General features: G+C 57.4%; 1 protein-coding gene and 1 long non-coding RNA gene across 2 annotated transcripts; both read left to right on the top strand.

The window, feature by feature from the left end:
- The first annotated feature begins 3336 nt into the window (after nt 1-3336).
- On the top strand, nt 3337-13884 carry LOC142416875 (BPI fold-containing family B member 4-like). The gene is made up of 19 exons (XM_075516963.1): nt 3337-3396; nt 3763-3819; nt 4491-4815; nt 6090-6239; nt 6941-7487; nt 8069-8173; nt 8333-8476; nt 9141-9201; nt 9780-9840; nt 10409-10500; nt 10857-11069; nt 11195-11203; nt 11325-11369; nt 11879-12049; nt 12231-12298; nt 12444-12486; nt 13147-13210; nt 13657-13733; nt 13861-13884. Exons 1-19 carry the CDS (start codon nt 3337-3339, stop codon nt 13882-13884), a joined length of 2316 nt encoding a protein of 771 aa, XP_075373078.1.
- An 8188-nt stretch (nt 13885-22072) lies between these two features.
- On the top strand, nt 22073-23385 carry LOC142416984 (uncharacterized). Its single transcript, XR_012777867.1, has 3 exons — nt 22073-22397; nt 22500-22542; nt 23282-23385. It is a non-coding gene; the product is annotated as an uncharacterized LOC142416984 (long non-coding RNA).
- Nucleotides 23386-25172: the final 1787 nt, after the last annotated feature.

A 25172-nucleotide genomic window follows, 5' to 3' on the forward strand; every position in this document is an offset into this window, starting at 1 on the left:
ATTGTGACGAGCGTGGTCCAGCCACGTCCATGCTAATGCCACCACTGGGTCTCTACCTTATTTTTCACTTGCTAATCCTTGAGGGTAGAATAAGCCAAATCGGCTTGACGCTGCTTAATTAAGTATAATTATAGCACTCTCATAGTTGTTAATCAGCAAAGCTTAATTTCATACAGGAGCAGCGGTCACTGTTCACAAGCAGGTTCCATTTATAAGTGGTTTGTAAAAGTCTGGTACGTAATTAATAGGGACCGTAGTCAGGCCAAAAATATTGGCAGGGTCTTACTGACTGGGAGATGTGATGGCGTTTTAAAGGGAAAGCTGCAGCAAATGCAGCCAGCCTGTGCTAGGACCGTCTGAAGCAGCCATAAGTTTATTAAAGTGTCAGTTAACCCCGCGCAAGCCCCTCCGTGAGGTCCGCGGGTGGGCAGGGTGCCCGCTGCGACCGCAGCCCTCCGAGCCCCGCCAACGTCCCTCCCCTGCTCTGTCCCCTGCAGCCCCTCGTCGGGGACGCGGAGGGTGGCACGGTGGCCTCCACGCAGGGACCGCCGCTCGCCGCCACCCTGCTGCTGGCCACCGGCCGCCCGCCGCGGCTCAGCCTCTCCCAGCGTGACCTCGGCGCCCTGCTGGAGCTGGTCCAGGGGCAGGGAGCCTTCAACCTCAACATCACCAGCTCGACGGTGGGTTGCGACGCCCCTCTCCGGGGCCGGGTCGGGGTTCTGGTTGCTCTTGGGTGACCCAAGGGTGCTCGCCGCTGCGTGCTTGTATTTGTTTGTGGGGTCCAGCCGAGCACAAACCCTCCCGGCTGCCGACACCGCTGGTGCTGTTCCCGCAGGTGCCCAACAGCGTCTCGCTGTCCATGACTGCCCTTCGCCCGCTCATCCCCCAGGTCAGCCACCTCCTTCGTGTGCATTGGTCTCCGACCCCACCGCCCACCCCGGCCACGCAAAGACCCCCTTGCCCTGACCTCCCCCTGCCCCGTGCAGCTCGCCGAGATCTTCCCCAGCTCTCTGCCGCTGGAGCTGCGCGTGTGGGTGGCCAACGAGCCGCTGGTGGCCGTGAGAGGCAGAAGAGCCACCGCCACCCTCAAAGCCTCCATCGGCGTCTTCAGTCCCCGCCTGCAGTCCTCCCAGAGGCCCCTCTTCTCCCTCGACGCGGTGAGTGTGCTCCGGGGATGAGACCTCTGAAGCGGGGCAAGGGGTGAGTCTGGCTGTTCTCCGGCATCCGCCTGCCTTGTCCTGCCCTTAGTCGTGCCGTACTTGCACTTTTGCATGCGGTACATCTTAAAAGCGGTGGTGCCCGGTCCTTTTAAAATGCTCGTAACCAAGCGCAAGTGAAATGTTTAAGGAATAATTCAAAATAAAGACAGGAAGTGTGAATCCTGGGGAGAGAGATACATGATGCCATCCGTCAAAAAAATGCAATTTCTAGGCATAGACGGGGGTTTGTTCTTGGAATGGGTTGTTTACAAATACTCTGGGTTTTCTTTTCGTTGGAAATAACCTCATTTCTTCTGTTGTTCCAATTTCAGGACATCGTTCTGAACATCCTCCCGTCAGTCTCCGATGGCAAACTGCGAACCTCCCTGGCTCTCGACAGGTAGAGCCGAGCTTTGCGGTCGCTGCGGGCAGGGAGGGGGCTCTGCCTGGGGATGCTCCCAGGAGCCCGACAAGATGGGGCTGGTGGCAGCGATCGGGGAGCACCGTAGACGCGGTAGACATGTACCGGAGCCTTCCTGCCTCCTCCCAGCCCCAACCTCAGACCAAGTCCATGTCTGAAGTGATGAGAGGGTTTTTTAAAAAGTTGCCCTATTTTCAAAATCCTTGTATCTTTATGTGGATGAGACAAATTCCAGAGCAAGAAAGGGTCTGAGCAGCATTTGGAAAGCTGGAGGAGGGCTGCACCCGGTGCACCCCGACTCTGCCTTGTGTTTATCTTTTGTAGCATCAACCTGACACGGGTACCGCCGGGACTCAACCCTCGCAGTGTAAGTGCGCGCTGCTTTGGATGGGTGCTGCAGTGAGCGATGTGATGGCCAGAGACTGTGCAGGGCAGGAGAACCAAAACGCCAATTCTTCTTCAGTCTTCACCTTTCTTCTTCTCCTGGCAGAGGCCAATTGTTGTCTGCCCCGTCGATCCCCTATGCCCGACAGCAGCGACACTTGGATGTATACGTTCACTTGCTGGCAGCGCAGTGGGGGTGCTGGGAAGGGGGGAGGAATAATTGAGAAGAAATTACCCGCAGAGCATGTCCCTGTGTCTCCCTCCACCCTCGGTCCTGGAAGAGTTTCGCTGAAGGAAGCTTCCCAGCCTTTGTGTTTCCTAGCTCTGAGCACCCTGCAGTGACAGAACTTGAGCCTGGCATCGCGGTTTTCATCCCGATAACCATTGCTCTCTTCTTCTGATACTGACACGCGTCTTCTTCCCTGCAGGTCTCCCCGCTTGCAGGATGGCTCAAGCAAGTCCTTGCGGCTGCATACGTACCTGCCATTAACGGTACGGCCAGGGCCTGGGTCCCCTCTTCTCTCGAACTCAGCCAGATTTGGGGCTCTCCCCCTTCCCTCGCTGCCTGCGTTCAGGGTTTCCCCCCGTGACGAGATGCTTTCACTTGCTTTTGCAGATGCCTTGCGCGTGTCGGTCCCTCTGCCCAACATTCTCAACACCGGCCTCAGGAATGCCAAGATTGACATCGCCAACGTAAGGATCACATTTCCCACAGCGCTGCTTTCCCAGGGAGCCGGGGATGAGCCCGCACCACCCCGGCCAGCCCGTCTCCCATGGGCTGCTCCCGGTTTCCGGGAGGTCCCTCTGCCTGCATGGACCCACAGGAAAACCTCACCTGGGATATAGGAAAAATCTGGTAAAAGTCCGAATGAGAAAACGGAATCGTTTTTGTGCCGCTTCTTCCAGGCAGACGACTCTCCTGACCAGACCGCTCTAAAGCGATCCTGCTCGGGAGGACCCTCGACCCTGCTCGCCATCTGAGGCAGGCAGCCCACCGCGAGCCCAGAGCCCTGCTCCTCTCTGCTGTCTCTGCCTTCACTTTCCCTCGAGCACTGCCCTGCCTCGTCGCCAGGGCCCCAGGGGACAGGCGACGGTCTCTGGTCGGCCGCTCCTGGCGCAGCCTGGCATCGGGTAGGGAAAGCTGCTCGGCTGGTGGATGTTAGGGAGGGTTTTCTGAGGCCAGTTTTAACATCCCTAGTAGGGAAGCAGATCTCTTCTTTAGGCATAAAGGTTGCTCTCGTATTGCTCTTTCAATAAAATCTTCCACTGCCTCAGTATTTCTCTCTCTAAATGTTTATTTGACGTGGGTCTCTGGCCATGCCCCCACGCCGTATGGCCCACGGACGGGCAGCGCAGCTCAAAGCGGCGGCTGTACCTACGGGGAACAAGCCGGTACCTTACAGCAAACGTTTTTGAAGCTGAGCCTGACGTGGGAGCTGGGGTTTGGTGCACATGGGTGCCCCGCTGCGGCCCATCCCCTGCCCGGCTGGGGCGGCGCCGGGCGCTGCTCGTGCCAGACTGACGGGGGGCAGAGGAGATGCTCGCAACGCAAGGACGGCGCAGATTTAGCAAAGTGCTTGCTGGTATCTCCGACTTGTTTGAAGCCCTCGTCGCAGCCGCTGCAGGGGGAGCCGCTCCTTGCCAGGGGCTCGTTTGCAGCACGTCCCAGGTGGAGCCCAGCAGTGCTTCTTGTGCGAGGCTCTGTACGGAGCCAGGCACGCAGAAACTGAGCTTACACCTCCGCGCTGCTTTGTTTAGGATGTTGCCGTGAAAAGCCGAAATCAGAACTCAATAGTCGGGGTGACTGTTAAGCAGGTATTCTTTATTGCAGCGCTGGGCAGCGCTGGGGATCGCTCCGCCACAAGTGCTCCCCCGGTTAGCACAACACATCAGTTCATAGACCGAAAAATCATACCTAGTCATCAGATTTCCTGGAAAGGGCAGTGTTATGGTGATGAGTTCCCGGAATTCATTTACATAGTCCAAGCATGCGCAGTAAAATTAGGGTTAGGGTCTTTTCACCCTCCCGGTGGTCTTCCGTAGTCTTCCTCACGTTGTCCACTAGTTGAACTTTGGGCTTCCTGTGTCCATAGTCATTGAGTTAGCTCATCAGTCCTGCGGCCTCGGAATGTTACAAGGGGGTCGATTTAAGCTAGTTCTTTGGTGCTTATCTTTGGCACAATCGTCCTGAGTTCCTGTTATCAGTGATTTAATTAGGAAGCCTAACGAGCTTGCTCAAGGCCTGCTTAGTCCTATCAGGTAAGAAGTCACAGGAGATGTCCCCCCATCAAGCCTGCTCAGCAGGTAACCAAAACTGTCTTGGCAGGGGAAGAGAACAAAAGAGAACAAGGATGAGTGAAACTAAAAACATGCAAGTCTACGTCTGAGTCAGGGATTGCCAGGGGTTTAACCCTTTCAGGGAGCATACCATGCCCTTATTGTGTAAGATGCACTGGGTTGTTAGCACCACATTTTATCTCACAAAGGTATTAAGTGTTGGGAACACCAGGACGAAAGCGCCCTTATGGTCTGGAGCTGACGTGGGTGGTGGACCGGCGTGTCCCACCGCACAGGGCCCTTATGGTCTGGAGCTGACGTGGGTGGTGGACCGGCGTGTCCCACCGCACAGGGGCTTTCCTGAGGCTGCAGAAACACCGTCTGCCGGGAAGCGGCTGGCGGCCGCGGGGACAGGAGGGATGGTCCTCAGGAACCGCTTCTCAGGTCAAGCGTTGAAGGAGATAAAAATCTCCCGCCGCTTTTCTGGAGCCTCCCCACACGCTCGCTGGAAACTTGAACAATTGCCCCGATACGGTATTTGTGTGTAACAGCCTGAGTGCAAGTGTTACCAGGGACTGGCCTGGAATACGCTGATTTCCCAGCACGGCTCTTTCGGGGTCAGCGGCAGCTTCACGTCCTGCAGCCCGCAGAGTCTCGGGCTCCTTCTCCTTTGTGTGAGCTCTGGGCTCTTGGGTTACAGCGCTGGCTGATAACTGGGCATCCAATAACCTGTTGCTCAATGCTTTTCCCTGTTTTACGAATCTTTATTTATATTGGAATATATTAAACCCACAAATGCTGCTTTGTACACTCAATCCACTAGCCCAGCTTTTACAATTTAGGCATCTTTCCACTTTTTCCGCATCAGCTTCGCTATATAAGGACCCGCTGTTCCTACACGTTAAAGCAGAGGTGCCTATGGACGGCTGTAAGGTCTCCCCTTGACCAAGAACTGAGCACTGAAGACCAAAGCCAGGCTTTGAAATTCAGGATAAGACCAGGTAAATACAGTCAAAATAGTGGTGTGGGGTGTTGTAAGCCTGGGGGCACAGAGGCACCATTTCACCTACGGGCCTTGCAATATACTCTGGTGAGCAAGAAGAAAACATGGGGAAAATACCAATAATGGTAGAAATGCAAGTAAGGAATTCTAGGTTATATTTAGTGACCAGCCTGAAAAAATCAGAAAAGAAGGTTGCTACCGTAAAATGAAAACCCTTCCCTCAAGAAAAAAATATTCGACACAAAAGTTAGGGATTTTTTGTTTGTTGCAATATCCTCTTAAGGTTGTTATTATTGTTTTTATTGTTATAAGGTTAAAACATGCCATTTTAAAAAGAAAGGCTGTCTTCTGAATGTGAGTTGCTTGTGTAATTACAGCATTAATTTGCACGCCGACTCACAGGGCGGTCGGTAGCGAGGGGAGCTCAGTGTAGCCTATAGGTTACGAGTACCCATTTCATACTGTACGTTTAAGATTATGTCACGGTGACCGGGGATGGAAAGGAGCAGGTCGCCCGGGGTGCCCATAAATAGGAATAAGCACACAGGTGCTGGGGTTGTGCAGAAGCTGGCTTGAAAACGTCCCTGCAGATGTGCGTACGGACACCCTCCCTCTTCACCCCTTTTCGTGGGCGCCCACATCTATTTGCCAAACGTGGCTCTAACTCCGAACGGTTTTGGTCCTCCTAAAGCTCGCGTTTTCTATTCACTGAAAAATTTTCACCCAGCTTGAAAGACCCAACTCCCCTTCGTCTCCAGGGGGTCACCCAGCCTGTTCCTACTCTTCCCCCGTCGTCCTTCCCCAGGTCCTGCCAGCACCCACGGTGCTCCCAGCCCAGCAGAAGACGCCATGCCACCGGCTCTGGGCATCGCCCTCTTGTACGCCCTGCTGACCCCGTCACTGAGCGAGCCAAAAGATGCCGTCCTCAGGCTCAGTAAAGGTGTTTTAAGCGATGGTGAGTCACCCTGCCTCCTCTTAGCAGGACCCTGGGAAAAAAGAACCAACGGCGGGTGGTCCTTGGGGGTTGATGCCGTGGGACCAGCACAGCCCGATCAGCCGGGGAGGGGAGGGGGATCGCACGTGGAAGGGGGGAAGAGCGGGAGGCTTGCGTGCAAACCTCCCCCTCCAAACGGAACCTGGGGTCATGTTTTTGTAATTAAAATTTCAACTGGCCAGGCTCCTAAAAGGAGAGAGACATTGCTGTGTGGGGGATTGCTCCTCCCGGGAGCCTGCACCTCTCGGGAGGTGCAAGCCACACGGCACCTCAGTTATCTCACATCTGGGGTTTACCAGTGCCCAGCCCCTGTGACTGTGCCGCACCATTTGCTGTCTTACCGGCGCAGCTGCAGACAAATTCCCCCGAGCTTCTTTACACGGGTCTTAACGTGGTGCCTCCTGTCTGGATCCCAAAGCCCTTTTTCTGTTGCATCATATATGGGAAAAACCGACAGCGGACAGCTAGGGACCGGGATAGGCAGCGATGGTAACGGAGAGCACAAACCCCTCGACAACCCATGCTTGAGGACCACAACGAGTAACGGTGTGGGCAGGGGGCTGGCAGCTGCCTGCTGGTCCCGGCTCCGAGGCTGCGGCGGTGGCCGGGGAGGCAGCTCTGCCTCGCAGGCTGACGGCCGGCGATGTTTCCAGCTCTTACAGGCTCGCCCAGGCAAGGCGACACCCTCCAAGGCGCCCTCGGAGAGGTGCCACTCGGGAGCGGACGTCCCGGCACAGATGGAAGTGGGGACCTGTTGGGTGGTCTCGGAGGAGGTCTCCTTGGTGGCGGTGGTGGTCTGCTTGCTGGTATTACTGGTGGTTTGCTGGGCGGCGGTGGTGGAGGGCTGCTGGGGGGGCTGACTAGTGGTCTGCTTGGTGGGGGGGGCAATGCCGGCGGCGGTTTGCTGGGTGGAGGGGGTGGTGGAGGTGCTTACGGGGGGGCACCCAGAAACCCTCCCAGAGGCTGGCAGGCAGCTGGTGGTGAAGTCCCCAGGGGTGGCATCCCTGTGGAGGTTGCTGAAGGAGCACTGCGACGAGGAGGTCTTCTCAGTGACAGAGGTCTCCTTGGCACGGCAGGGATCCTCGGTGGCCCCGGTGGCCATCTTGGCAGAGGAGGGCTTCTGGGCAATGAAGGGCTGCTGGGAGGCGGCGGCTTGCTCGGTGTCCTGGAGGAAGGCGGCTTGCTCAGCACGGTGCAGGGGCTCACTGGGTAAGGACAGCACCGTCAGGGATCCTTGCAGGGGGGGCAACCTCAGAGCTGTTTGGGGAGCAATGGTGATGCTTCGGTAGATGCTCAGATCTGGTTTGGAGCTGATGCTTTGAGATAAAGCTGCCTGCAAGTCCCACCGGGTTTGCATTGCTGGCTGCAAAAGAGCCTCTTGAGCTGCACAAGGAAAGTTAAAGGGAACAGTAGTTGAAAGGCGCTTGCCCGTAGAGGGTGCACCGAACTATACCTTGGCCCTGCAGAGCCGGTGCCACCGCTGCCAAACCCACGCTCGCTTGTTCGCAACTGTCCCGTTTTAACTCTTATTTGAAGCGCGGCACCAAGCACAAGCACAAGCACAGGCAATAATAAGGCAACCAGAAGCCTTAGAAGCTTCTGATAAAACTGGAAAATAACTAAACCAGGAAAATAACTGAGAAAACTTGGTGTCTTTTGCCTTTTCTGGTCTAAATGGTCTCTGACTCGCCCACCCCTTGAGCAGTGGCTTTGTGTGAGCGGCAGAGCCCGGGCGGCCGGGTGCTGGGCTCAGAGGCAGCACTCGGGGTTGCCCCTCGCTGTCCCTGCAGGCTGAAGATCGTGGAGCTGACGCTCCCCAGGGTGTCCCTGCAGCTCCTGCCTGGCGTCGGCATCCACCTCAACCTCGACACCCGCGTGGCCCTCAGTGCCAAGGGGTAGGTCGGGCTGGTGCTGGTGCTGCTGGTGGCAGTGCCAGCCGTGCCCCCGGGCCCGGTGGAAGCACCGCCATGAGGGGTGTCTCTGGGGGGACACGCTGCTCCTCTTCGCCGGGAAGAGGCTGCTCCGCCGAAGGTTGCTCCCTTCCCCTTGCACAGCCTCCTGGGTTTGCTCGACATTGCGGTGGAAGCGAACGTCACATCAAGGGTGAGGTTAACCACGGACGGCACGGGCTACCCCAAACTGCTGACAGAAAGATGCGATACCCTCCTTGATGGCATTAAAGTCAGACTCCTGAGAGGGTGAGTGATGGAGGTGTCCTCCTCTGCAGGCGTGAGCCACCTCGCCGCCGGGCTTTGTGGCCCCCCAGCCCGTGCCCACAGATCGGCGAATGCACGAGGGCATTTCCCGTTGCGCGTCTGAGTCCCACGGGCGACGGCGACACCGGCAGCCGCCGTCCCTGCGGGTGACAGTCACTCACCGGCCGTATCACGGGGCTGCGCAAAGGGCTGCCGGTGGTGGTGGTCCCTGTGTGCCCCTCGCTCAGCTGCAGCAAACGGGCGTGCTGTCCCAGAGGGCTGCCCGACCCCACAGCGGTCCCGGAGGGACATTTCTGTCCCACGTGCCACATTCATGGGTCATTTCAGCTGACGTTGCACGGGGTCTTCTAAGACGTAAGCCCGTGGTATGTAAACGACAGAAACCACTGGGGCTGAGGTTGCTTCTGCTCATTTAAGGAGACCGTACACCAGTAGATAAAAGACAGCAATACATTTCCCACTGGCTATTTTGGGATGCAGATTACACTTATCTCATGCCAAATCCAAGCATACACGGTGCACTTTGCTGCTGCAATTGCCTTGCTCCGGGAGGTCTGCGCTCCGCACTATTGACAGGGAATTGTTTAACAAGAGCCATTTACTTTGCAGCAGGTTTTTTTCGTGGTGCTCCTTTATTTTTCCACAGCCTGCTCCCAATTGTGGATAATTTATTGGCAAGTGTCCTGAACAGACTTCTTCCTAATGTGGTAAGTTGGAAAAAACCTCCACCCGGGAAAGGAGCAGTGAGCCCGAAAAGCTGCAGCGCTGCTCCCCGCGGCATCGTTCCTGTCCCAGAACGGGAGCACGGCCACTGTCCCAGGGCTGCTGCGTCCGCCCGCCCGCCCAGCGGTTTGGAACTAGCAGGGGACACATGCCGTGTCTCCATCTGCTTGGGAGGAAGCTGCTCCCTCCTTCCAAACGCAAGGTCAGCAAGCCCAGCGCAGGTCTGCCCAGGTGCTGGGAGTTTCTAACGGTGCTCTGGAGCGTGTTATGGGCTAACTGAACCTCTCCTCCCTCCTGAAAGCCCCAGGGTCTCTCCGGCCGTCCCACGTGGGCTCCTGGGACCCAGTCCTAACCCTGCTTCTCTGAAGAGGGGCGAGGTGCCCAGGGCCAGATCCAGAGCCGGTGCAGCCTCAGCAGCACCGTGGAGTCACCAGCTGGGGCTGCCATCCCACGCCCCCAGTGCTCCCGTCCCCAGCGAAAGCGCGGCGGAGCCGAGCTGGGCTGCGTGTCCTTGTCCGGCTCTGAGCGCGGGTTACTCACCGCCCCTCTCCGCCTCTTGCAGCTCTGCCCGGTGGTCGACGTCGCCCCGGGACTCGTCAATGACCACCTGGGTCACGTGAACTGTACGTACTTGGTGGTCCCACGCCTTTCCCTGCCTTCCCCCTCGTGACACCTCTGCTCTAGCCATGCGAGGGCTGTGACACTATCCCCCCGGCTGCACCCCAGGCAGGAGCAGCCACCCCCCTCGCTTCACCCCACACACCCCAGGCCTGCCCCACACAGGGAGCGGAGACCCCCAGCAGCTCCCTGCCCAGACCCCATGCCCCTGGGCAGCAGGCAGGGAGCAGTGCCCCGGCGTGGCTGGAGGCATGCTGTCCCCTCCCCACATCTCCCCTTTCTCACCTCTGATCACGGACAGAAGGACCGCGGGTGCAGAGGGGTGCATGGGCAGGGTGAGCTGCGAGCTGTCCCCTCCGCGTGCAGCAGCGGCACGCGCTGCTCCTTAGGGAACCGACGTCTCCTGCGGCACTGCCGCTCAGCACAGAGCACTCGGAGCCGGGGCCAAGGGGCCGTCCTGAGTCCACCTGCGAGCCAGGGCTCTTCTGGAAAAAACAGAGCTGCCGGGCAGGGGAGGGGGTATTTGCACCCAAACCCAGCGGGGAATTGCTGAATCCCTTCCTCTCCCCCCAGCACTGGTGCCCCTGGGTTTGCTGGGCACTATCCAGTACACCTTCTCCAGCCTTCCCCTGATAACCGGCCAGTTCCTCGAGGTAGACTTGAACGTAAGTCCTGCATCTTCTCCTTCCATCTACGTACAAGGGTTGTGCTATTTCACTTGGGTTTGGGAAGGTCTCCTCGGGCTGTCCCTGGGGCCACCTACACGTGAGCAGCGGGCTCCGAGGTCGCTGTGAAAACCCCGGGGAGGTCCCGGCTCGGTGCCCTGCTCTTGCTGCTGCCGCCGTCACGGGAGAGCGCAGCGGGGTTTGCATTTCATGAAATTCTAGAGAAGGAAGTGTCACAGAGCCTGACTTGGCGTGGCCGTGGGTGCAGCGATTTCACATTGAAGGAACGTGAAGTTAACCGTAAAGGCAAATATTGCAAACGTTCTGGCCTGTGCTTCCTTCCCCTGTAAGTCCAGGCTGTCCTCAGGCGAGCGGCAGGAGGCCTGGTGGGCTATCCCCTGGGAAAGCCAGAAGCTGTCCCCACACCGCCGCGGGTCCCCGTGCCGTCCCTGCCACCGATGGCGGACACCAGCTCGTCCCAGCTGGGCCTCTCTGCGAACCTCCTCAGCTCGGTGCTGTCTGTCCTGCAGAAGGAGGGAGCCCTGGACCTGGCCGTCCCCACCGGCACGGTGAGCGGGGAGCACTGCCCAGCCCTGGGTCTGGGAGGACTCAGGGGCGTCAGCCGTGCAAACTGGCCCCACCATGCAATGCCTTCGCACCTCTGTACCGTTTACCAGAGTCTCTGCTATCTTAGGCGGAAAATGTGAGTGAGAGACCACGTGGTAAAAGCCTCAGGCGTGTTGCTGGTGAAAGCAGACTCTGCGGAAAACTGCCACACACACGCGCGCGCAGCATTTCTCTCCTCTCTGTCACCGTTTCCTGAGCTCCCGCCGCTAACAACATCGACCCTTGGAGCCCTGGTTCCTGCGGTGAGTCCCGGTTCCCCCTTGCGCTGCAAGTAACCCGGTCAGAGAAGCAGCGTCCGGGGCAGGGGAGGTCTCCCTGTCTCTTCCTCCGCAGAGGCATCGTCTCAGATGTCCCATGGACTTGCACGAGCTCTGACGTAGGTCCAAGACTGGAAACTACGGCAGGCCAGAGCCCGGTTTGTCACCCTGTGCTCTGCAGCTCTCTTGCCCTTGCAAGCCGCCCCATCTGCCTGGATGCGGGGCTGTCTGTGGTCCTCCAACTGCGATGAGATGCTCCCAGCGAGACTCAGGGCATCCACGGGGCTGAGCGCACGGCTAGCTTGACTTCACCGCAGCCAGCTGAGATACAGGCTGGTGGGGCTGGAGCAATCCGGGATCGGATCTGCCCCCTGCGAGCAGCGCTGTGCGAATGCCGCCGGAGCGGGCAGCCTGCTCCCTGCTTCCGCCCGCTCCAGTGTCAGCACCGTTTGTGCTCCTGCCCGCAGAAACTGTCCGCCTTTGGATGTTGACAGGTTTTCGAGGTGTACCCTGAGTCACGTGAACTGCTGCTGCAAATTGCAGTCCCTGAAGCACCCGTGGTGACCTTAAAGAAAAATAAAGGTGCGATCCAGCTCCTGGCTACGCTAGAGGTGGTGGTGATCCACCCAGACCATGTCCAGAGGTCTCTCTGCCTTCTGAATATTGTATGTATGAAGGAACAACCCGTGCAGAAATTCCTCCTGCAGTTCCCCCGCCCCACACGGCGGGTGCAGGGGTGCCGGTGGATGGGACCTGCACCCCGTGTGACGCGGCTGGGCTGCAGGCTTGGCCTTGGGCAAGGGCTGGAGGAGCCACCCCTGCCCTGACCTCTCTCTTTGACCGCAGGATGCCTCCTTGCTGGCCCAGTTTTCGGTCGAGGACAACAAACCGAAGATCGGTGTCAGCCTGGAGAAGTAGGACGCTGGTCTTCATCTGGGGGGTGGCCCGGGGTGGCCATGGATGTGGGACCTCCTGGGCTGTGTGACAATGAAGGCAGTGACAGGACTGGGTCATCCGAGGAACTGCTTGGATTTTACTGACCTCTGCTTCCTCCTGCAGGGCTGATCTCTCCTTGGTGTCTTCGTCCATCGGTGGTTTTGATGTAAGAACACAAGCAGCCTCAGCGACACGCGAAATCCATTGCAGAAAGCAAAATGCTGATAGATATTGGCTCAGGAGAAATAAGGGCCAGTTATGGTGTAACGGTTGTGTCGTATTTTTAATAGCACCTTTCTTTCACCTCTGGAGATGGATTGTTTTCATGGATGATCCATGAGCAATCTTCAGAAAAAATCCTCGCTGAGAGGGAGAGGTTTTGAGTCCTTGGTGAACCTCAGGACATCCCACACATGCCCTCAGCATTCCCTTGGGATGCGCCTGGGGAGGCTCATCCCCGTGCCTCATAGGGGATGACGGCAAAAGTTGGGAGGAACCCTGGGCTCTCCTGTCGCAGGATGCCTGCAGACAGAGCACGCTTGGTTTCCAGAGGTGGCTACTGCAGGCAGCTGTAACGCCAGTGGGAAGGGGCCTGTGGAATGGCATTATTTTGGGACTAAAAGTTGACCACAGAATGCTTAAAGTCCAATTCCTGTGAAACGGGGAGCTTGCATTAGATGGGTGTGGAGCTGGAGCACCGAGGCTTCAGGCTGGGTTTAGCTGGTGTGAGCGGAGCATCCCCACGTGCCCGAGGACAGGGCGAGGCCGGGCTGACCACGGGACTGGGACCAGCGATGGCACTAAGTGACCCCTCTCCCTGTTGCAGGTCTCGCTCCTGGAGATGCTGGTTGCCCAGATTTTCCGTGTTGCCTTCCTGCCTGCAATGAACAGTAAGGAGCTCTTATGCCTCATCCACGTGCTTGTTCGTGCTAGGCTGTACCCTAGGCACTGAATTTATGCAGGTGTAGTCCACCTCGCCGTGTAGAATAGGAGCCAGTGGAGGGGCACGGTTTGAGGCGGCAGCGAGGGGGATCGTTTCAGGCGGCAGTGTTTTGCCGGGAGGGGAACCCACGCATCACAGAACAGGGGCTCCGCAGCCCCCTCCGCGGGGCTGCTCGCCGCCTGCCGCGTTCGCTCACACGGGCAGGAGCAAATGACGCCATGTTTTGCCAAAGCGCTAAGTCCCACGACACAAAGCCTTTCTGGGGAGCCTTGCACTTGTGGAGGGAGGGGTTTGCGCACAGGGAGGATGGAGCTGGGGACCGAGCGCTGGGCAGAAGCTCGGCAGCGACCGCCCCTCCCGCAGCACTGAGCTGGGCTGGCTCGTGACCCACGGGCGTGCTGGGAGCAGAGCTTCCCCTCCCCAGGCTGCTGAACATCGACTTCGCCGACGCGGATGTCGACGTCATCCAAGTAAGTGCCCGGGCCGTGCCCCGAGGTTCCCCCACCGGCACCCCAGCTCCGCTCCGGAGCAAAGGCAGCGCCCGTCGCTTGTGCGGAGGATGTTCAGAGAGGGAAGGTAACCCCTCTGCTTCACCAGGATCTCATCGTGCTGTCGGTGTGAGCCGGGGCCACGGGCTGGGAAGGGACCCCCTGGTTTTCTCCGTCCGCCTCCGGAGAGATGGGAGCCCAGCCTGCCCGAAGGATGCTGGAAATGCTCCACCGCATTTCTCTCGGTACCTCGCACAGCAAAACAGCAGCTTGGTCATTTCCTTCCAAATGTTGCATCCCACCTACATTGCTTGGAACAGAAGGAACGCAGGTGGTTTTTGCCTCCAAACATTGTGGTTTGGACTCTTTTGCGGGTGCGCAGAAGGACGTGGGTGTATTTTGCATTCTCGTGCTTGGGTTTAATAAAGTCCAGCCCTCTCCGCAGCCACAGTGGGTGCTCGAGCCTGCGGGGTGGCCGGCTCCAGTGAACCCCAGGGGCTCAGGACGGACCCCGCTGCGCTGGGGACCTCGGCCGCGGTGGGTGGGAGACTGCAGCCCCCTGCCCGCTTGCCCAGCCCCGGCTGTGCCCACCCGACACCCAGCTCGGAGCGGGCAGAGAGCTGTCTGCTGGCAAACCCAGAGATTCAGGGCCTGGACCCAAAGCTGTGGGGTCTCTTGGTTATCTTGAGGACCCCTCATGCCACCACCTGCCCCAGGCTTCACCGGGGCTTTGTCCCGGGAGCGCTCGGGGAGCCCAGCGAGCTCCCCTGGCCCACGAGTGGGGGTCTGAGCGGTCGTGCCGCGTGGCCGGGGTAATTCACCCATCGATGCCGGTGAACTCTGCATGAACTGCACAGTTTATTTATGCACAGGCTCTTTCCCGTGGCTCAGGTGCTTGTTGAAGTAATGAAGCTTTTGCTAATTTAAGGCTCTAAAGCCACCGATTGCTCCTGGGGGGAAGGGAATAGCTGGGACGGCCGTAATATTGTGTAATATTGCTGCCTTTGAGACTGTCCTGCCCCTGTCTACTCCAGATCCACCCTGAAAACCACCTGGAAGCTCAGACTCAGGTTTTCCCGTCATCTTTCATGTTCCTTTTCCCCTCCCCTCTGTGTTTATTTCCCCATTTTCTTTTATTTGTTGTCTCTCAAGCCTCCTTTAAAACTGCACAGATCCTTCTTGGAGGCACAAGCCATCTCCTGCGTACCTCTGGGTGACAGGCAGTTTTCGCGGCGCAGCTGGTATGCTGTAAATCCACACGCTCTTTAGTTCATGATAAGTTATTTTTAATCGGCCTTGTGCTGTTTCTGTACATAATTAGCTCGTTGGGAGGTAATTGCTCACCTCTCACTGTCCTCAGACCCTCGTGCCCTGCTGAATGCGATGGAGCATCCCCTGGCTGCCCCAAACCGTCCCTGGGACCTTCTTCTCAACCAGAGACCCAGGAGCATCCCCAGCCCCCACGGCATCCCCCTTCGCCCTGGTTCTCAGAGGAACTGTGATGCTCAGGGGATGGTCTGGGGTCTGCGTGTCCCACGGAAATGCGGAGAGGCAGAGAGGAGAGGGAGGAGAGCGGGGGATCACAGGTTTCCACCTCTCTGCCTCGGCAGCGAGGGCTGCCCTGGGCTGGGCACCGCTGCTGCGTGGCTGCGAGCTGGTACCCGCCACCGTCTGCAAAGCGCAGCGCCGTCTGCACCGCAACCGCGGCCGTGCCGGGCACCCGCAGCACCGCGGTTCTGGTGGCTGCCTCGTGGCGGGGCCTGGGGCTTTCAGCGGGGCCAGGCGTGCCGGGAGGATTTGCAGCTGGGGGCTGTCGGGTGCCAGCACCCTCCTGCTCCGCTCTGGGCGAGCAAAGCCAGAGAGACACCAAGAAGCTGTGAGCAGCAGCAGCCCCCCCGTGCCACAGCCCGTGTCCCCGCCGTGCCACGGCCGGCCACGCTGGGCCACGTGCAAGGAGCCGCGTGGCACTGGGCTGGACGGGACCCGGTCCGGAGCATCCCCCCGCCCCAGGGGCTGCGGGGGGGCTGCCTCGGACCCTCGGACCCCGCGCAGCTGCCCCAGGCGTGCGCTGTCTGGAAAGTCCGAGGGGCAGGAGGGGACGAGCCCCCAGGAGGGGGGTGGCAGCGGGCCCTGCCCAGGCAGGAGCCGGTGGGCACCGCACCCAGCCCGAGGGGAAGGGAGCGAGCCGCCGGGCTCGGTGGGTGCTGCTGGCCACGGTCCAACCCTGCTACGGGAACACTCAGGGTCACGTTTCACAGCCAGTGAAGAGGAACTGTTCTTGCTCCATCCTTCCCCAGACTTTCCGTGTTCCTGCAGGCCGGGTATATAAGAGCTGCTCCTCAGCCGCCTCCGAGAGGCCGTGGGCAGCTGCACCGCAGCGTCGAAGGGCTCCAGGTAAGCGGCATTAAGGTATCGTGGCCCCAGAGCTCCCGTTCCCGTTAGACGACCTACAGCAAAGCGCAACTCGGCTTTAAGAGCAAGAATTTTAATCGATGTTTTCCTTTGATTTCTGTAGCAGCATTTAATCATTTATGAAAATTAATTTTTAAAGCTGGTAGAGCTCTTGCTTGTCAAATTCCACGTTTATTTTTGTTGTTGTTAAGTTTGTTAAAATGACTAAGCTAGCAGAAATGACTCGGATGTTTTCCATGATCTTGGTGACCAGAATTCAGAATGATTTTCAGCTTATCAGGTCTCATCTCAGCTGGTATAAAATAAGAGTTTATCTGCAAAGCCATACATGCGCTTTGCATGTACGAGATGTTCAGCTCACTTAAGTGTGTGTGACCAAGGAGGTACCAACCCAATAGCTATCGCTAATAACTGCAGAGACAGTTGTCTACTTTGTCACGTATTCTCTCTAAGAGCTCTTCTAAAAGACCTGAAAACCATTTTGGCATCCTTTTACAATGCTACGCACGTCTTGCAGAGACCCTCCAACAAATCCCACTGATTTTATTTGACACGATTTTCAATGGAAGCTGCTCAAGCCTCTATCTTTCTCTCCTGTTCAATAATCACAGCTACAGGAGCTGTGCATCATTACGTGCTGATCAAAGGGAAAACGTAAAAGACAGTCTAGTGAATTAAAGTCTAATTTAATTGTGCCAAGAACTGTCATAGAGGGATTTTTTTTAAAGTATCTGGAACAGATAAAGAAGTTGTTCGGTCTGACCTAAATAATGTTATTTCTCAGTGCTGAACCTCAGATCTGCAGCCTGTACATTGTTTTTCTCAGAAGAGACAAGCCGGGGTGTCCGGCGCGGGACGTGGGCTGTGCAGGCGGCTGCTCCCTTACACTGGGACCTATGGCAGCGCTTCAGCGGGTGCCTGTTTTCATTTCTTTGCAAACACCTTTCTGCGCATAAACAAACATTCCGTAGCGTTGGTTGCAACCCCAAGAAGTCCAGCTCATGTGGGAACGTGAGGTCCTTGAAGGTGCTTTCTTTTGACTAGAGGCAGATCAAATACAGGGAAAGTGGCCTCTTCATAGCCTGAATGGAGCAAGATGAGAAAAACAAACAACCTGCCCACGGAAAAGTGTCTGATTCTGGCTGCGCTTTGAGCTTTAATAATGCAAGGTATTCTTCATAACGGGGAGAAGGACACGACTTTCACACACACCATTTTTTATCTGGCTGTGCCCCTTTGAGTATTCTTCTTTCAGGGCCATTTCGGAGCGGTTGGAAGCCATCCATCTCGCTCGGTACAAGGTCCTCCTGCTTCATCTCCATCCCTCTCACTCTCTTTAAAATGGCATTTTCTCCCTCCAAGCTTCCCTGCGCTATCAGGCACCCCGCTTTGCAGCGGCGTAGCCCAGCCCGTCAATGACTCTGGAGGAGCACGTCCCAGTGCTCCAGTTGCTCCCTGACAACCCAAAGCAGTTTGACCTTTCTGGGTGGGAAGAGGGTGCTGTGGGTCCTGGCTGGTCCCTTGGGGCTGGGGGACGGTGCCTGGGGGCTGCGTGTCCAGGGGGGACCTGCCCCACCACCTCGGGGCAGCACACACGGAGGATGGAGAGCCAGACCGGTGCCCAGGCTGCCAATTCCCACAAGGTGGGGCTGGCGCTTGGGCTGATGTGGGTCTCTCTGCAGGTGCTGGGACCAGAGATGCTGCCTTTCTGGTGTCTTGTCCTCCTTGGAGGCCTCCTGCCCCCCTCCCAGGGCCTCCTCAGCCTGGGCAGCATCCTTGGGCTGAGCCCAGCGCAACGCAAAGAGGGTGAGCTCAGAGGTTTTCCATCTTTCCCAGGGGAGTGTCGTGGCACAGGCAGCCGCGCCTGCCTCGGTCCCGGTGTGTCCTGTGCCGCGTCGGGCTCTTGGAGCATCCCTGTGCTCATCAGGGACCTGCCTCCTGGCAGGCCCAGCTCCATGGGGAACCCAGCTTTGTGCAAGGATGCTCAGGGGTCCCCGTGAGACCTCACGAGCAGGTCAGCCTAATGGAGCTGAACCGACCTTTCTTGTCAATGAAATCTTTCCAACAGTGGAAGTCTGATTAGTAACTGGGACTTCCTTGGTGCAGGTCTCCTTGGTACTGGTCTTCTCGGCAGTGAAGGTCTCAGCAGCAGCAAAGGCGGATTGCTTGGCACAGGCCTTCTTGGTCAAGGTGGGCTACGTGGTACCGGCCTCCTTGGCACAGGAAGCCCGAGTGGAGAAGAAAGTGGAGGTCCCCTTGAAACAGGAAATGAATCCAGCAGATCTGGGGTCCTTGGTACCGGCCTTCTTGGTCAAGGTGGGCTACTTGGTACCGGCCTCCTTGGTACAGGAAGTCCGAGTGGAGAAGAAAGTGGAGGTCCTCTTGAAGCAGGAGATGCATCCAGCAGATCTGGGGTCCTTGGCACAGGCCTCCTAGGTGAGGAAGGTCTACTTGGCATGGGTGCGCTTGGGAGAGGAGGGCTTCTTGGCAATGAGAACCGGAACAGTAACGGAGGTCTGACTGTTGCAGGAGGACAACCTGGCAGCAGTGGTCTGCTTGGCACAGGCATCCTTGGTGGGCAAGGCCTTGGCAATGGTCTCCTCGGCAATGGTCTCCTTGGCGATGGTCTCCTTGGCGAGGGTCTCCTCGGCAATGGCCTCCTCGGCAATGGCCTCCTCGGCAATAAAAGCCTTCTTGGAGAGAAAGGTCTGCTTGGCACAGGGCTGCTTGGGACAGGAGGTCTCTTAGGCAATGGAAGTCTACTTGGTCCTGATGGTCTTCTGGGTGGAGGAGGACTGCTGGGTGGAGGAGGACTGCTGGGTAATGGAGTCCCTCACAAGTCAACACACTTGGCCTGGTAAGTCAGAGCAGAAGCATAGCGGTGGTGCTCACTGCAGGGTAACAAACAACGTTCAGAGGAGAGGTTCCCCTAAAGGGGTGCTCCAGGGGACCAGATCCCCCCGGTTATACAAACCCCTCGTCCTGGGCTCGCAGCTCACGTGAGCAGCTGCGACAGAGGAAATTCCAACCAGAGATGGGAAAAGTCTTCCCCGTGGGAGTGACGTGACACTGCGATGGGCACCCCGAGAGGCGGGGGAATAATTGGAGATGGTCGATACTCAGTGGGACACAGCCCTGAGCAACCTGACCCTGCTTTGAAGTTGGCTCTTCTTGGAGCGGGGGCTGGCCCTTCCCCACCTACACATTTAACTGGGAATATCCACATAGGTAACAGGTCAAGTGACGAACAGGAAGAGATGGGACTGTAGGGTCTGCTCCCGCTGATTCTGCCATCTCAAGGTGGGTTTGCTTTGGTGTCGACCCCCAGGTTGAAGGTGCTGAACCTCGAGAACGCCCGAGTGTCATGGAAGGTCCTTCGCGGGGGCGAGCTCGTGCTGAACCTCTACTCGAGGCTGGTGCTGCGCTTGCCAGGGTGAGCAGGGCTGGTGGGCGAGACAGCGGAGCGAGGCCATGGGGGCCTGAGCGTGCTGGGGAGGACGGGACCTTCCCAGGTGCTGGAGAAACGTCCCCAAACACTGAGCAAGGGGCTGGTGAAGAAAGCTCTGTGCTGTGCTGCTGCCTCTCCCTGGGGACATGTCCAGCTGTCCTCACTCCAAAGGCACGGTCTCAGTCTGTGGCGGCCGGCAGAGGCAGAGGTCCTCCTGTGGACAAGGTGTTGGAAGCAAAGTGCCAAGAAGGCTCCATGCTCCTTCATGTTGACTTGTCCTTCCTCCCCCTGAAGCCAGAAGCGTCCTGGAACCCCCCCGTGCCTGTTGGCACACTGGGGCTTCAATGATCTCCTAACAGGACCAGGAGCCTGATGGAAGTCCTGAGACTAAAACGTTGTCCCAGCTGAGCCCAAGCTTGCAGTTTGGGCACAGATACCGCTCTTCTGGGCTGCTTTGGTCTCCTCCATAATCCTCCAAGCCACTTCCTTATTTTTCAGGATTTTTCAGTTTCTGAGCGGATCCTCGGTAGAAACGAACATCACATCACATATCGCACTGACCCAAGACACCCCCGGGGACCTCAAGTTAGTTGTTAAGGATTGCAGCAACCTGCTCGGTCGCTTCAACGTCAAGCTGCGGAAGGGGTGAGTGCGGGAGCGTTCACCACCACCGGGCTCGTGTCCCGCACCGAGCCCTGAGGCGATTTGCAAGGACGGAGCCGTCGCACGCAGCAGCTGAGCCCGACCCACCCGGGCTGACCTGGGGCTCGACCGTGGCCCCCAGCGTAGGGCTGCGTTTCGCGCCGGAGGCAGGTTTCTCCCTCCCTCGCCCCCGAGCCGCCCCGCTGGGCTCCAGCCTCCAGACCTGAGACCACCCAGCGCTCCGCAGAGAAGGTTAATTCAGCACAAATCGCAGCATGCAGAGTAAATGGCAGCCCCGTTATCCAGCCATGAGGAGCCCACAGGTTCTTCTCATGGAAAAGCCAATTTTTTTTGAGAAACCTGCGAGGGGATGGGCTATTGGTATGTGCACAGGGAAACAGTTAAAATAAGGGGCAGGACTAGCCGTGGGTCAGCTCTGTGCATGTTTGCAGTGGGGCAAAATTTCAGTCTCAAACCTGGGCAGAGATTTACACATTTCAGATTTTGAGAAGCGGACAACAAAGCCCTGAGCATCTGTAATTCCTCCTCAAGCCCGGGGGAGCTGTGGCCTTGCAGCATCTTTTAACATCAGAGAGAAGAGAAGACACCGGGTGCTCCTGCTGGGTGCTCACAGCGTTGCAGACCAGGAGAAGAGTTCGGATTTGTCTTTGTGCTGAGCCCCGGGTTTTGACAACTTCCCTGGTAATTTTTGTCTTTTTTCCTTTCCAGCTTCTTCACCAATCTGGTGAGCAGTTTGCTGAACACCTCTCTTAATTCTCTCGTGCCTGCGCTGGTGAGTGCCTGAAAGTCCTTCGCTGTAAGAAGGTGCACGTTAACTGAAATTACTACTCTTGCCACGATTGTCTAGCAGATTCACATATACGTACATATATATATATGTGCATGCCCAAACACACGCCCACATCCCCTAAGTGAATTCCGCAAACTTCTTTGATCTTTCTTACAGCCAAGATTTATTTGTTAGAAGTAATTCAAATTCCATCATGCAATGTTACGGGATAATTTGTAACCAATTGCTTTCTGAAACACCTTCTGGTACCGAGACGGTGCGGTAAGCAGAAGTGACAGCCTCGCTTACTTAGAAAAAAGGTGCTTGTTAGAAAATCTTTTATTCTGTTAAATAGAAACTGTGCCAGTTTGAGAAGAGGGCTGAACAATTTATACTGCTCTTTTTCCATGGAGGAAACTATGCTCTAGGAGCTGATTGTTCCATCTTGATTTAAAGTCTGTGAAACCCAAACGATGTTAGGGAAACGCGTTGCTACAGCCACGATATTCTCACCAAGGTTGTGCCACTTGTTACCGTTGCAGCTTTGCCCATTAGTGCATATCTGGGTCAGCATCATCAATATTAAGCTACAATTCCTCAACCGTAAGTCATTAAATTTTCTTTTCTGTATTAATTTGGAGAGTGACGCCTGAGGTTTGCCTGTCTAGCCACCTCCACGGGCAGCGGGTGTCCGCAGGGGAGCCGGAGCCGGGGAGCAGGAGCAGCTCCGCTCTGCCGGCAAAACTGCTGTGGGTGGCACAGCGCTGGCTCACCCCTCCGCTGCCTGACCTCACGGAAGCACCACGGCCCTGCTGTTCTCACGGTTGTTTTTCCAACTGGGGCCAGACCCCGAGCTGCTGCCAAGAGAGGCGGCTATGCTGAGACCCCCCGGGTTGCCGCCCCGCAGAGCCGGGGAGTTTTCCCTCCCCAGCTCTGTTCCCTCTGCTTCATTGCCGCTTCATCGCACGCAAGGCTGCGCCCGTTTACCCAAAGCATCTCCTGCGTGATGAGACGTGCACCAGTAGCTCCAGGACGGCGGCTTTCATGGGAGCCTTTGAGCCCCGGCAGCCCTGAGACCCGCAGGAAGGATGAGGGGTTTTTCCTCCTCTGGCGCTGGGGACGTCACCGGGCAGGGGCTTTGCTCTCCCAGCCTCTGCCAGATGCCGCGCTTGCCAACGCGCCTCCAGGCAGGCAGGGCGCTCCGGCCGCTCTGAACCGGCAGCCGGCTCTGCCCAGCCCTGACGGCCTCTCCCTCTCCCCAGGCGTCATCTCCTTTGGGCTCCTGGGGAAAATCCACTCTGTCCTCTCCAATTTGCCGGTGACATCCGGGAATTTCCTGGAGCTGGATTTGCAGGTACGGCCGTGTCCCATCCCCGGTCCCCCCCGGCGCTGCCTGCCCTCCCGCCCGCTGCAGCCCCTGCAGTCGCGCACTTCAACGCCCCCTTGTTTTTTGCAGAATTCCCCGTTCCCAAGCGCCTTCGTCGACTGGCTCCTTCAGAGTAAGTCTGGCCCCGATGCCGTGACGGGGATCCCCGCTGGTGTCTGTGGGCCAGAAAGGGGCAGCAGCTGTGGCAGCGGGGATGCACGGAGGGGACGCAGCCCTGGCACGGGGAAGCGGCCAAGGGCCGGGAGCGGGTCCCCGTGGCCGCAGGGTGCAGCCGAAGCCACGGGGTGCCGATGCATCTCGAGGTGGTCCCACAAAGCGCTTCCCCCCCACGTGGCGCAGCGGTGCTGGGGCGGTCGGGGTCCCTGGTCCTCGGACGCATCGCTGGTTTACCCCTGAGCAGCGGCTGCTTCGCCACCCTCGGCGGCTCCGGGCGTACGGTCGCAAATCGAAGTCTGCGCGCTCCTACTTATGCCCTGCACAGCCCTGGAAAAGTCACTTCACCTCTCATAAAAGGATTTAATAATATTTACTTAATAGGAGTGAATAATGGTCCTCAGGATGCTGTGAGGATTAATTAATATTTGCAGAGGTGATTGGAAGAGCTTTCAGCTTCATATGCATGCAAAGTTAATATCTAGAGGAGGGAAGGAAGAGTTGGAAGCCATCCCAGCTTCCCCAGAGGCGTATTCCTCAGGGCACTAAATCATCTCTGCCCATAAAGCCGGGGGCTCTCAGGCTCCCGGCACATGGGGCACCGCGGAGCCCGGCCCCACGGGTGGGGGCTGCCGGGGCGCAGGGGGGCCGGGGGGGCCGGGGGCCGGAGCGCACTGACCTGGGTCCCTCTTCCCCAGCCACAGGCGTCAATGCCGGGAGCATTCCGTAGCTGTGGGGCCTGCAGTGCCGTGGGGTAAGGACGATTTGCTGGCCGGGGACCCGGCTCAGAGCTCTGCTGCAGGACATGCCAGTGCCGGTGCCGGTGCCGGTGCCTGGGCTGGGTGAGACCTGGGCTGGGTGACACCAGGGCTGCCCCTGCCGCCTGGTAGTGGGAGGTGACAGGGGAGCACGGGGCTGCGACTCCAAGCTCCCAAAGCCTCCCAAACACTGCCCCAAACCTCAGCTCCGGTGTCCCCCCAGGTGCCCCCGCGGGCGATTCCCACTGCTCCGCCCCAAGGAGGAGGAGGGAAAGGAGGAAGATGACTCGATCTACAGACAATAGATATGAAAATGAAGAAACCCAACCAAGAAAATACACTATTTCTTCTGCATTACATTTCAGCCTTATCAGACTTCGGTGTCTATCCAGCCCAGGGTTAGCCGTGCTGATGGCTAGCCAGGCTGATGGCTAGCTGTGCCGATGGTTAGCCAGGCTGACGGTTAGCTGTGCCAATGGTTAGCCATGCTGACGGTTAGCCATGCTGATGGCTAGCCATGCTGATGGTTAGCTGTGCCAATGGCTAGCCATGCTGATGGTTAGCTGTGCCAATGGCTAGCCATGCTGACGGTTAGCTGTGCCGACGGTTAGCCGTGCTGATGGTTAGCCGTGCTGACGGTTAGCTGTGCCGACGGTTAGCCGTGCTGATGGTTAGCTGTGCCAATGGTTAGCCATGCTGACGGTTAGCCATGCTGACGGTTAGCCGTGCCAATGGTTAGCCATGCTGACGGTTAGCTGTGCCGACGGTTAGCCGTGCTGACGGTGCTGCTGGCAGCGGAGCTGGAAGCAGGAGCCCCAGGTCATGCCCGCGTGCCCTCCTGGCCATCACGGCCATAAGCCACTCGTTACGGCCGTCACTGACAAAGGTACGGCCCTGACCCTCCGGTCCTTCCTCACGCACACCTGAGTTTCGCCTGGGCCGAGGCTGTGGTTTGGCCAGGTAATTGCTCAGCACAGAGGAGGCTTTCCTGGTGCTGGACCAAGACAGCCCGGCTGGCGGCGGTGAGTTGGTGCCCGTGCAGCCGCCCCATGGGAATTTTGTGAGTTTGCACCAACTGCACCGAATTCCCATGAAGGGAAGAGAGAAAAGGGACAAACGCTGATGAAATGCAAATGCTTTGTCTTTGCTCTCCTTCTGCTTCTTGATTAGCTTACCATTTCAAAAGGAAATTTTGCTGTTTCCAGTGATTTCATACCGTTAAAAAGAAAGCAAAAAAGGCCTACAGTCTAATCCAGACGTGTACTTAGCTGATTTGTTCCCTAACAGTTATGCTTTGAACCGATCAGAGTCAATGTTATCCTGTCTTGTAATCTCCAAGTGGATTTGGATGGGTTGCATTGTGGGTGCGGCGGATTCACATCCCTTCTGTTACTCCTTACAATAAAAAGGATTTTTCTTCCTCTGCATTCGGCACGTGATTTGGTTTCTTTCCAAACTGCTGAAGGATTTTTGCATTTGCAAGGGTTTTGTTATTTATCTCTCCTATCAGCTACAGGAGTAACTCACATGCAAAGAATATTTAATAGATAAGTCTGCTGGAAAGGTGAGAACCATGATAAGCTGCAGCCCCAGAGCCGACTCTAAGCCCTGCCCAGCCCTGATGGACCCGTGCCTCTCTCGCAATTTAAAGTAGCTACGGAAATGTGGTCAACGTGAGAAATAAATATTCCCCTCATTGGTATTTATGCAGATTTATTCCGCTCTTGTCCCTGAGCTGCTGGTTCTTTTATTCTCTGTTCCTGCTCCCCGCTTGTCGCCAGCGAGCTGGGAGCTGTTTGACATGAGCAAACGCGTCCCTGGCACCCTGCCG

This window comes from Mycteria americana, chromosome 14, assembly GCF_035582795.1.
Source record: "Mycteria americana isolate JAX WOST 10 ecotype Jacksonville Zoo and Gardens chromosome 14, USCA_MyAme_1.0, whole genome shotgun sequence".
Classification (NCBI taxonomy): domain Eukaryota; kingdom Metazoa; phylum Chordata; class Aves; order Ciconiiformes; family Ciconiidae; genus Mycteria; species Mycteria americana.

What these genes read in the sequence shown, in the direction of transcription:
- LOC142416875 (XM_075516963.1), top strand. Translation starts at nt 3,337, where the DNA reads ATGGCCCACGGACGGGCAGCGCAGCTCAAAGCGGCGGCTGTACCTACG. An exon ending in ACAGACTTCTTCCTAATGTG is followed by an intron (nt 9,202 to 9,779) that starts GTAAGTTGGAAA and finishes CGCCTCTTGCAG; the next exon opens with CTCTGCCCGGTGGTCGACGT. An exon ending in CCACCTGGGTCACGTGAACT is followed by an intron (nt 9,841 to 10,408) that starts GTACGTACTTGG and finishes CTCTCCCCCCAG; the next exon opens with CACTGGTGCCCCTGGGTTTG.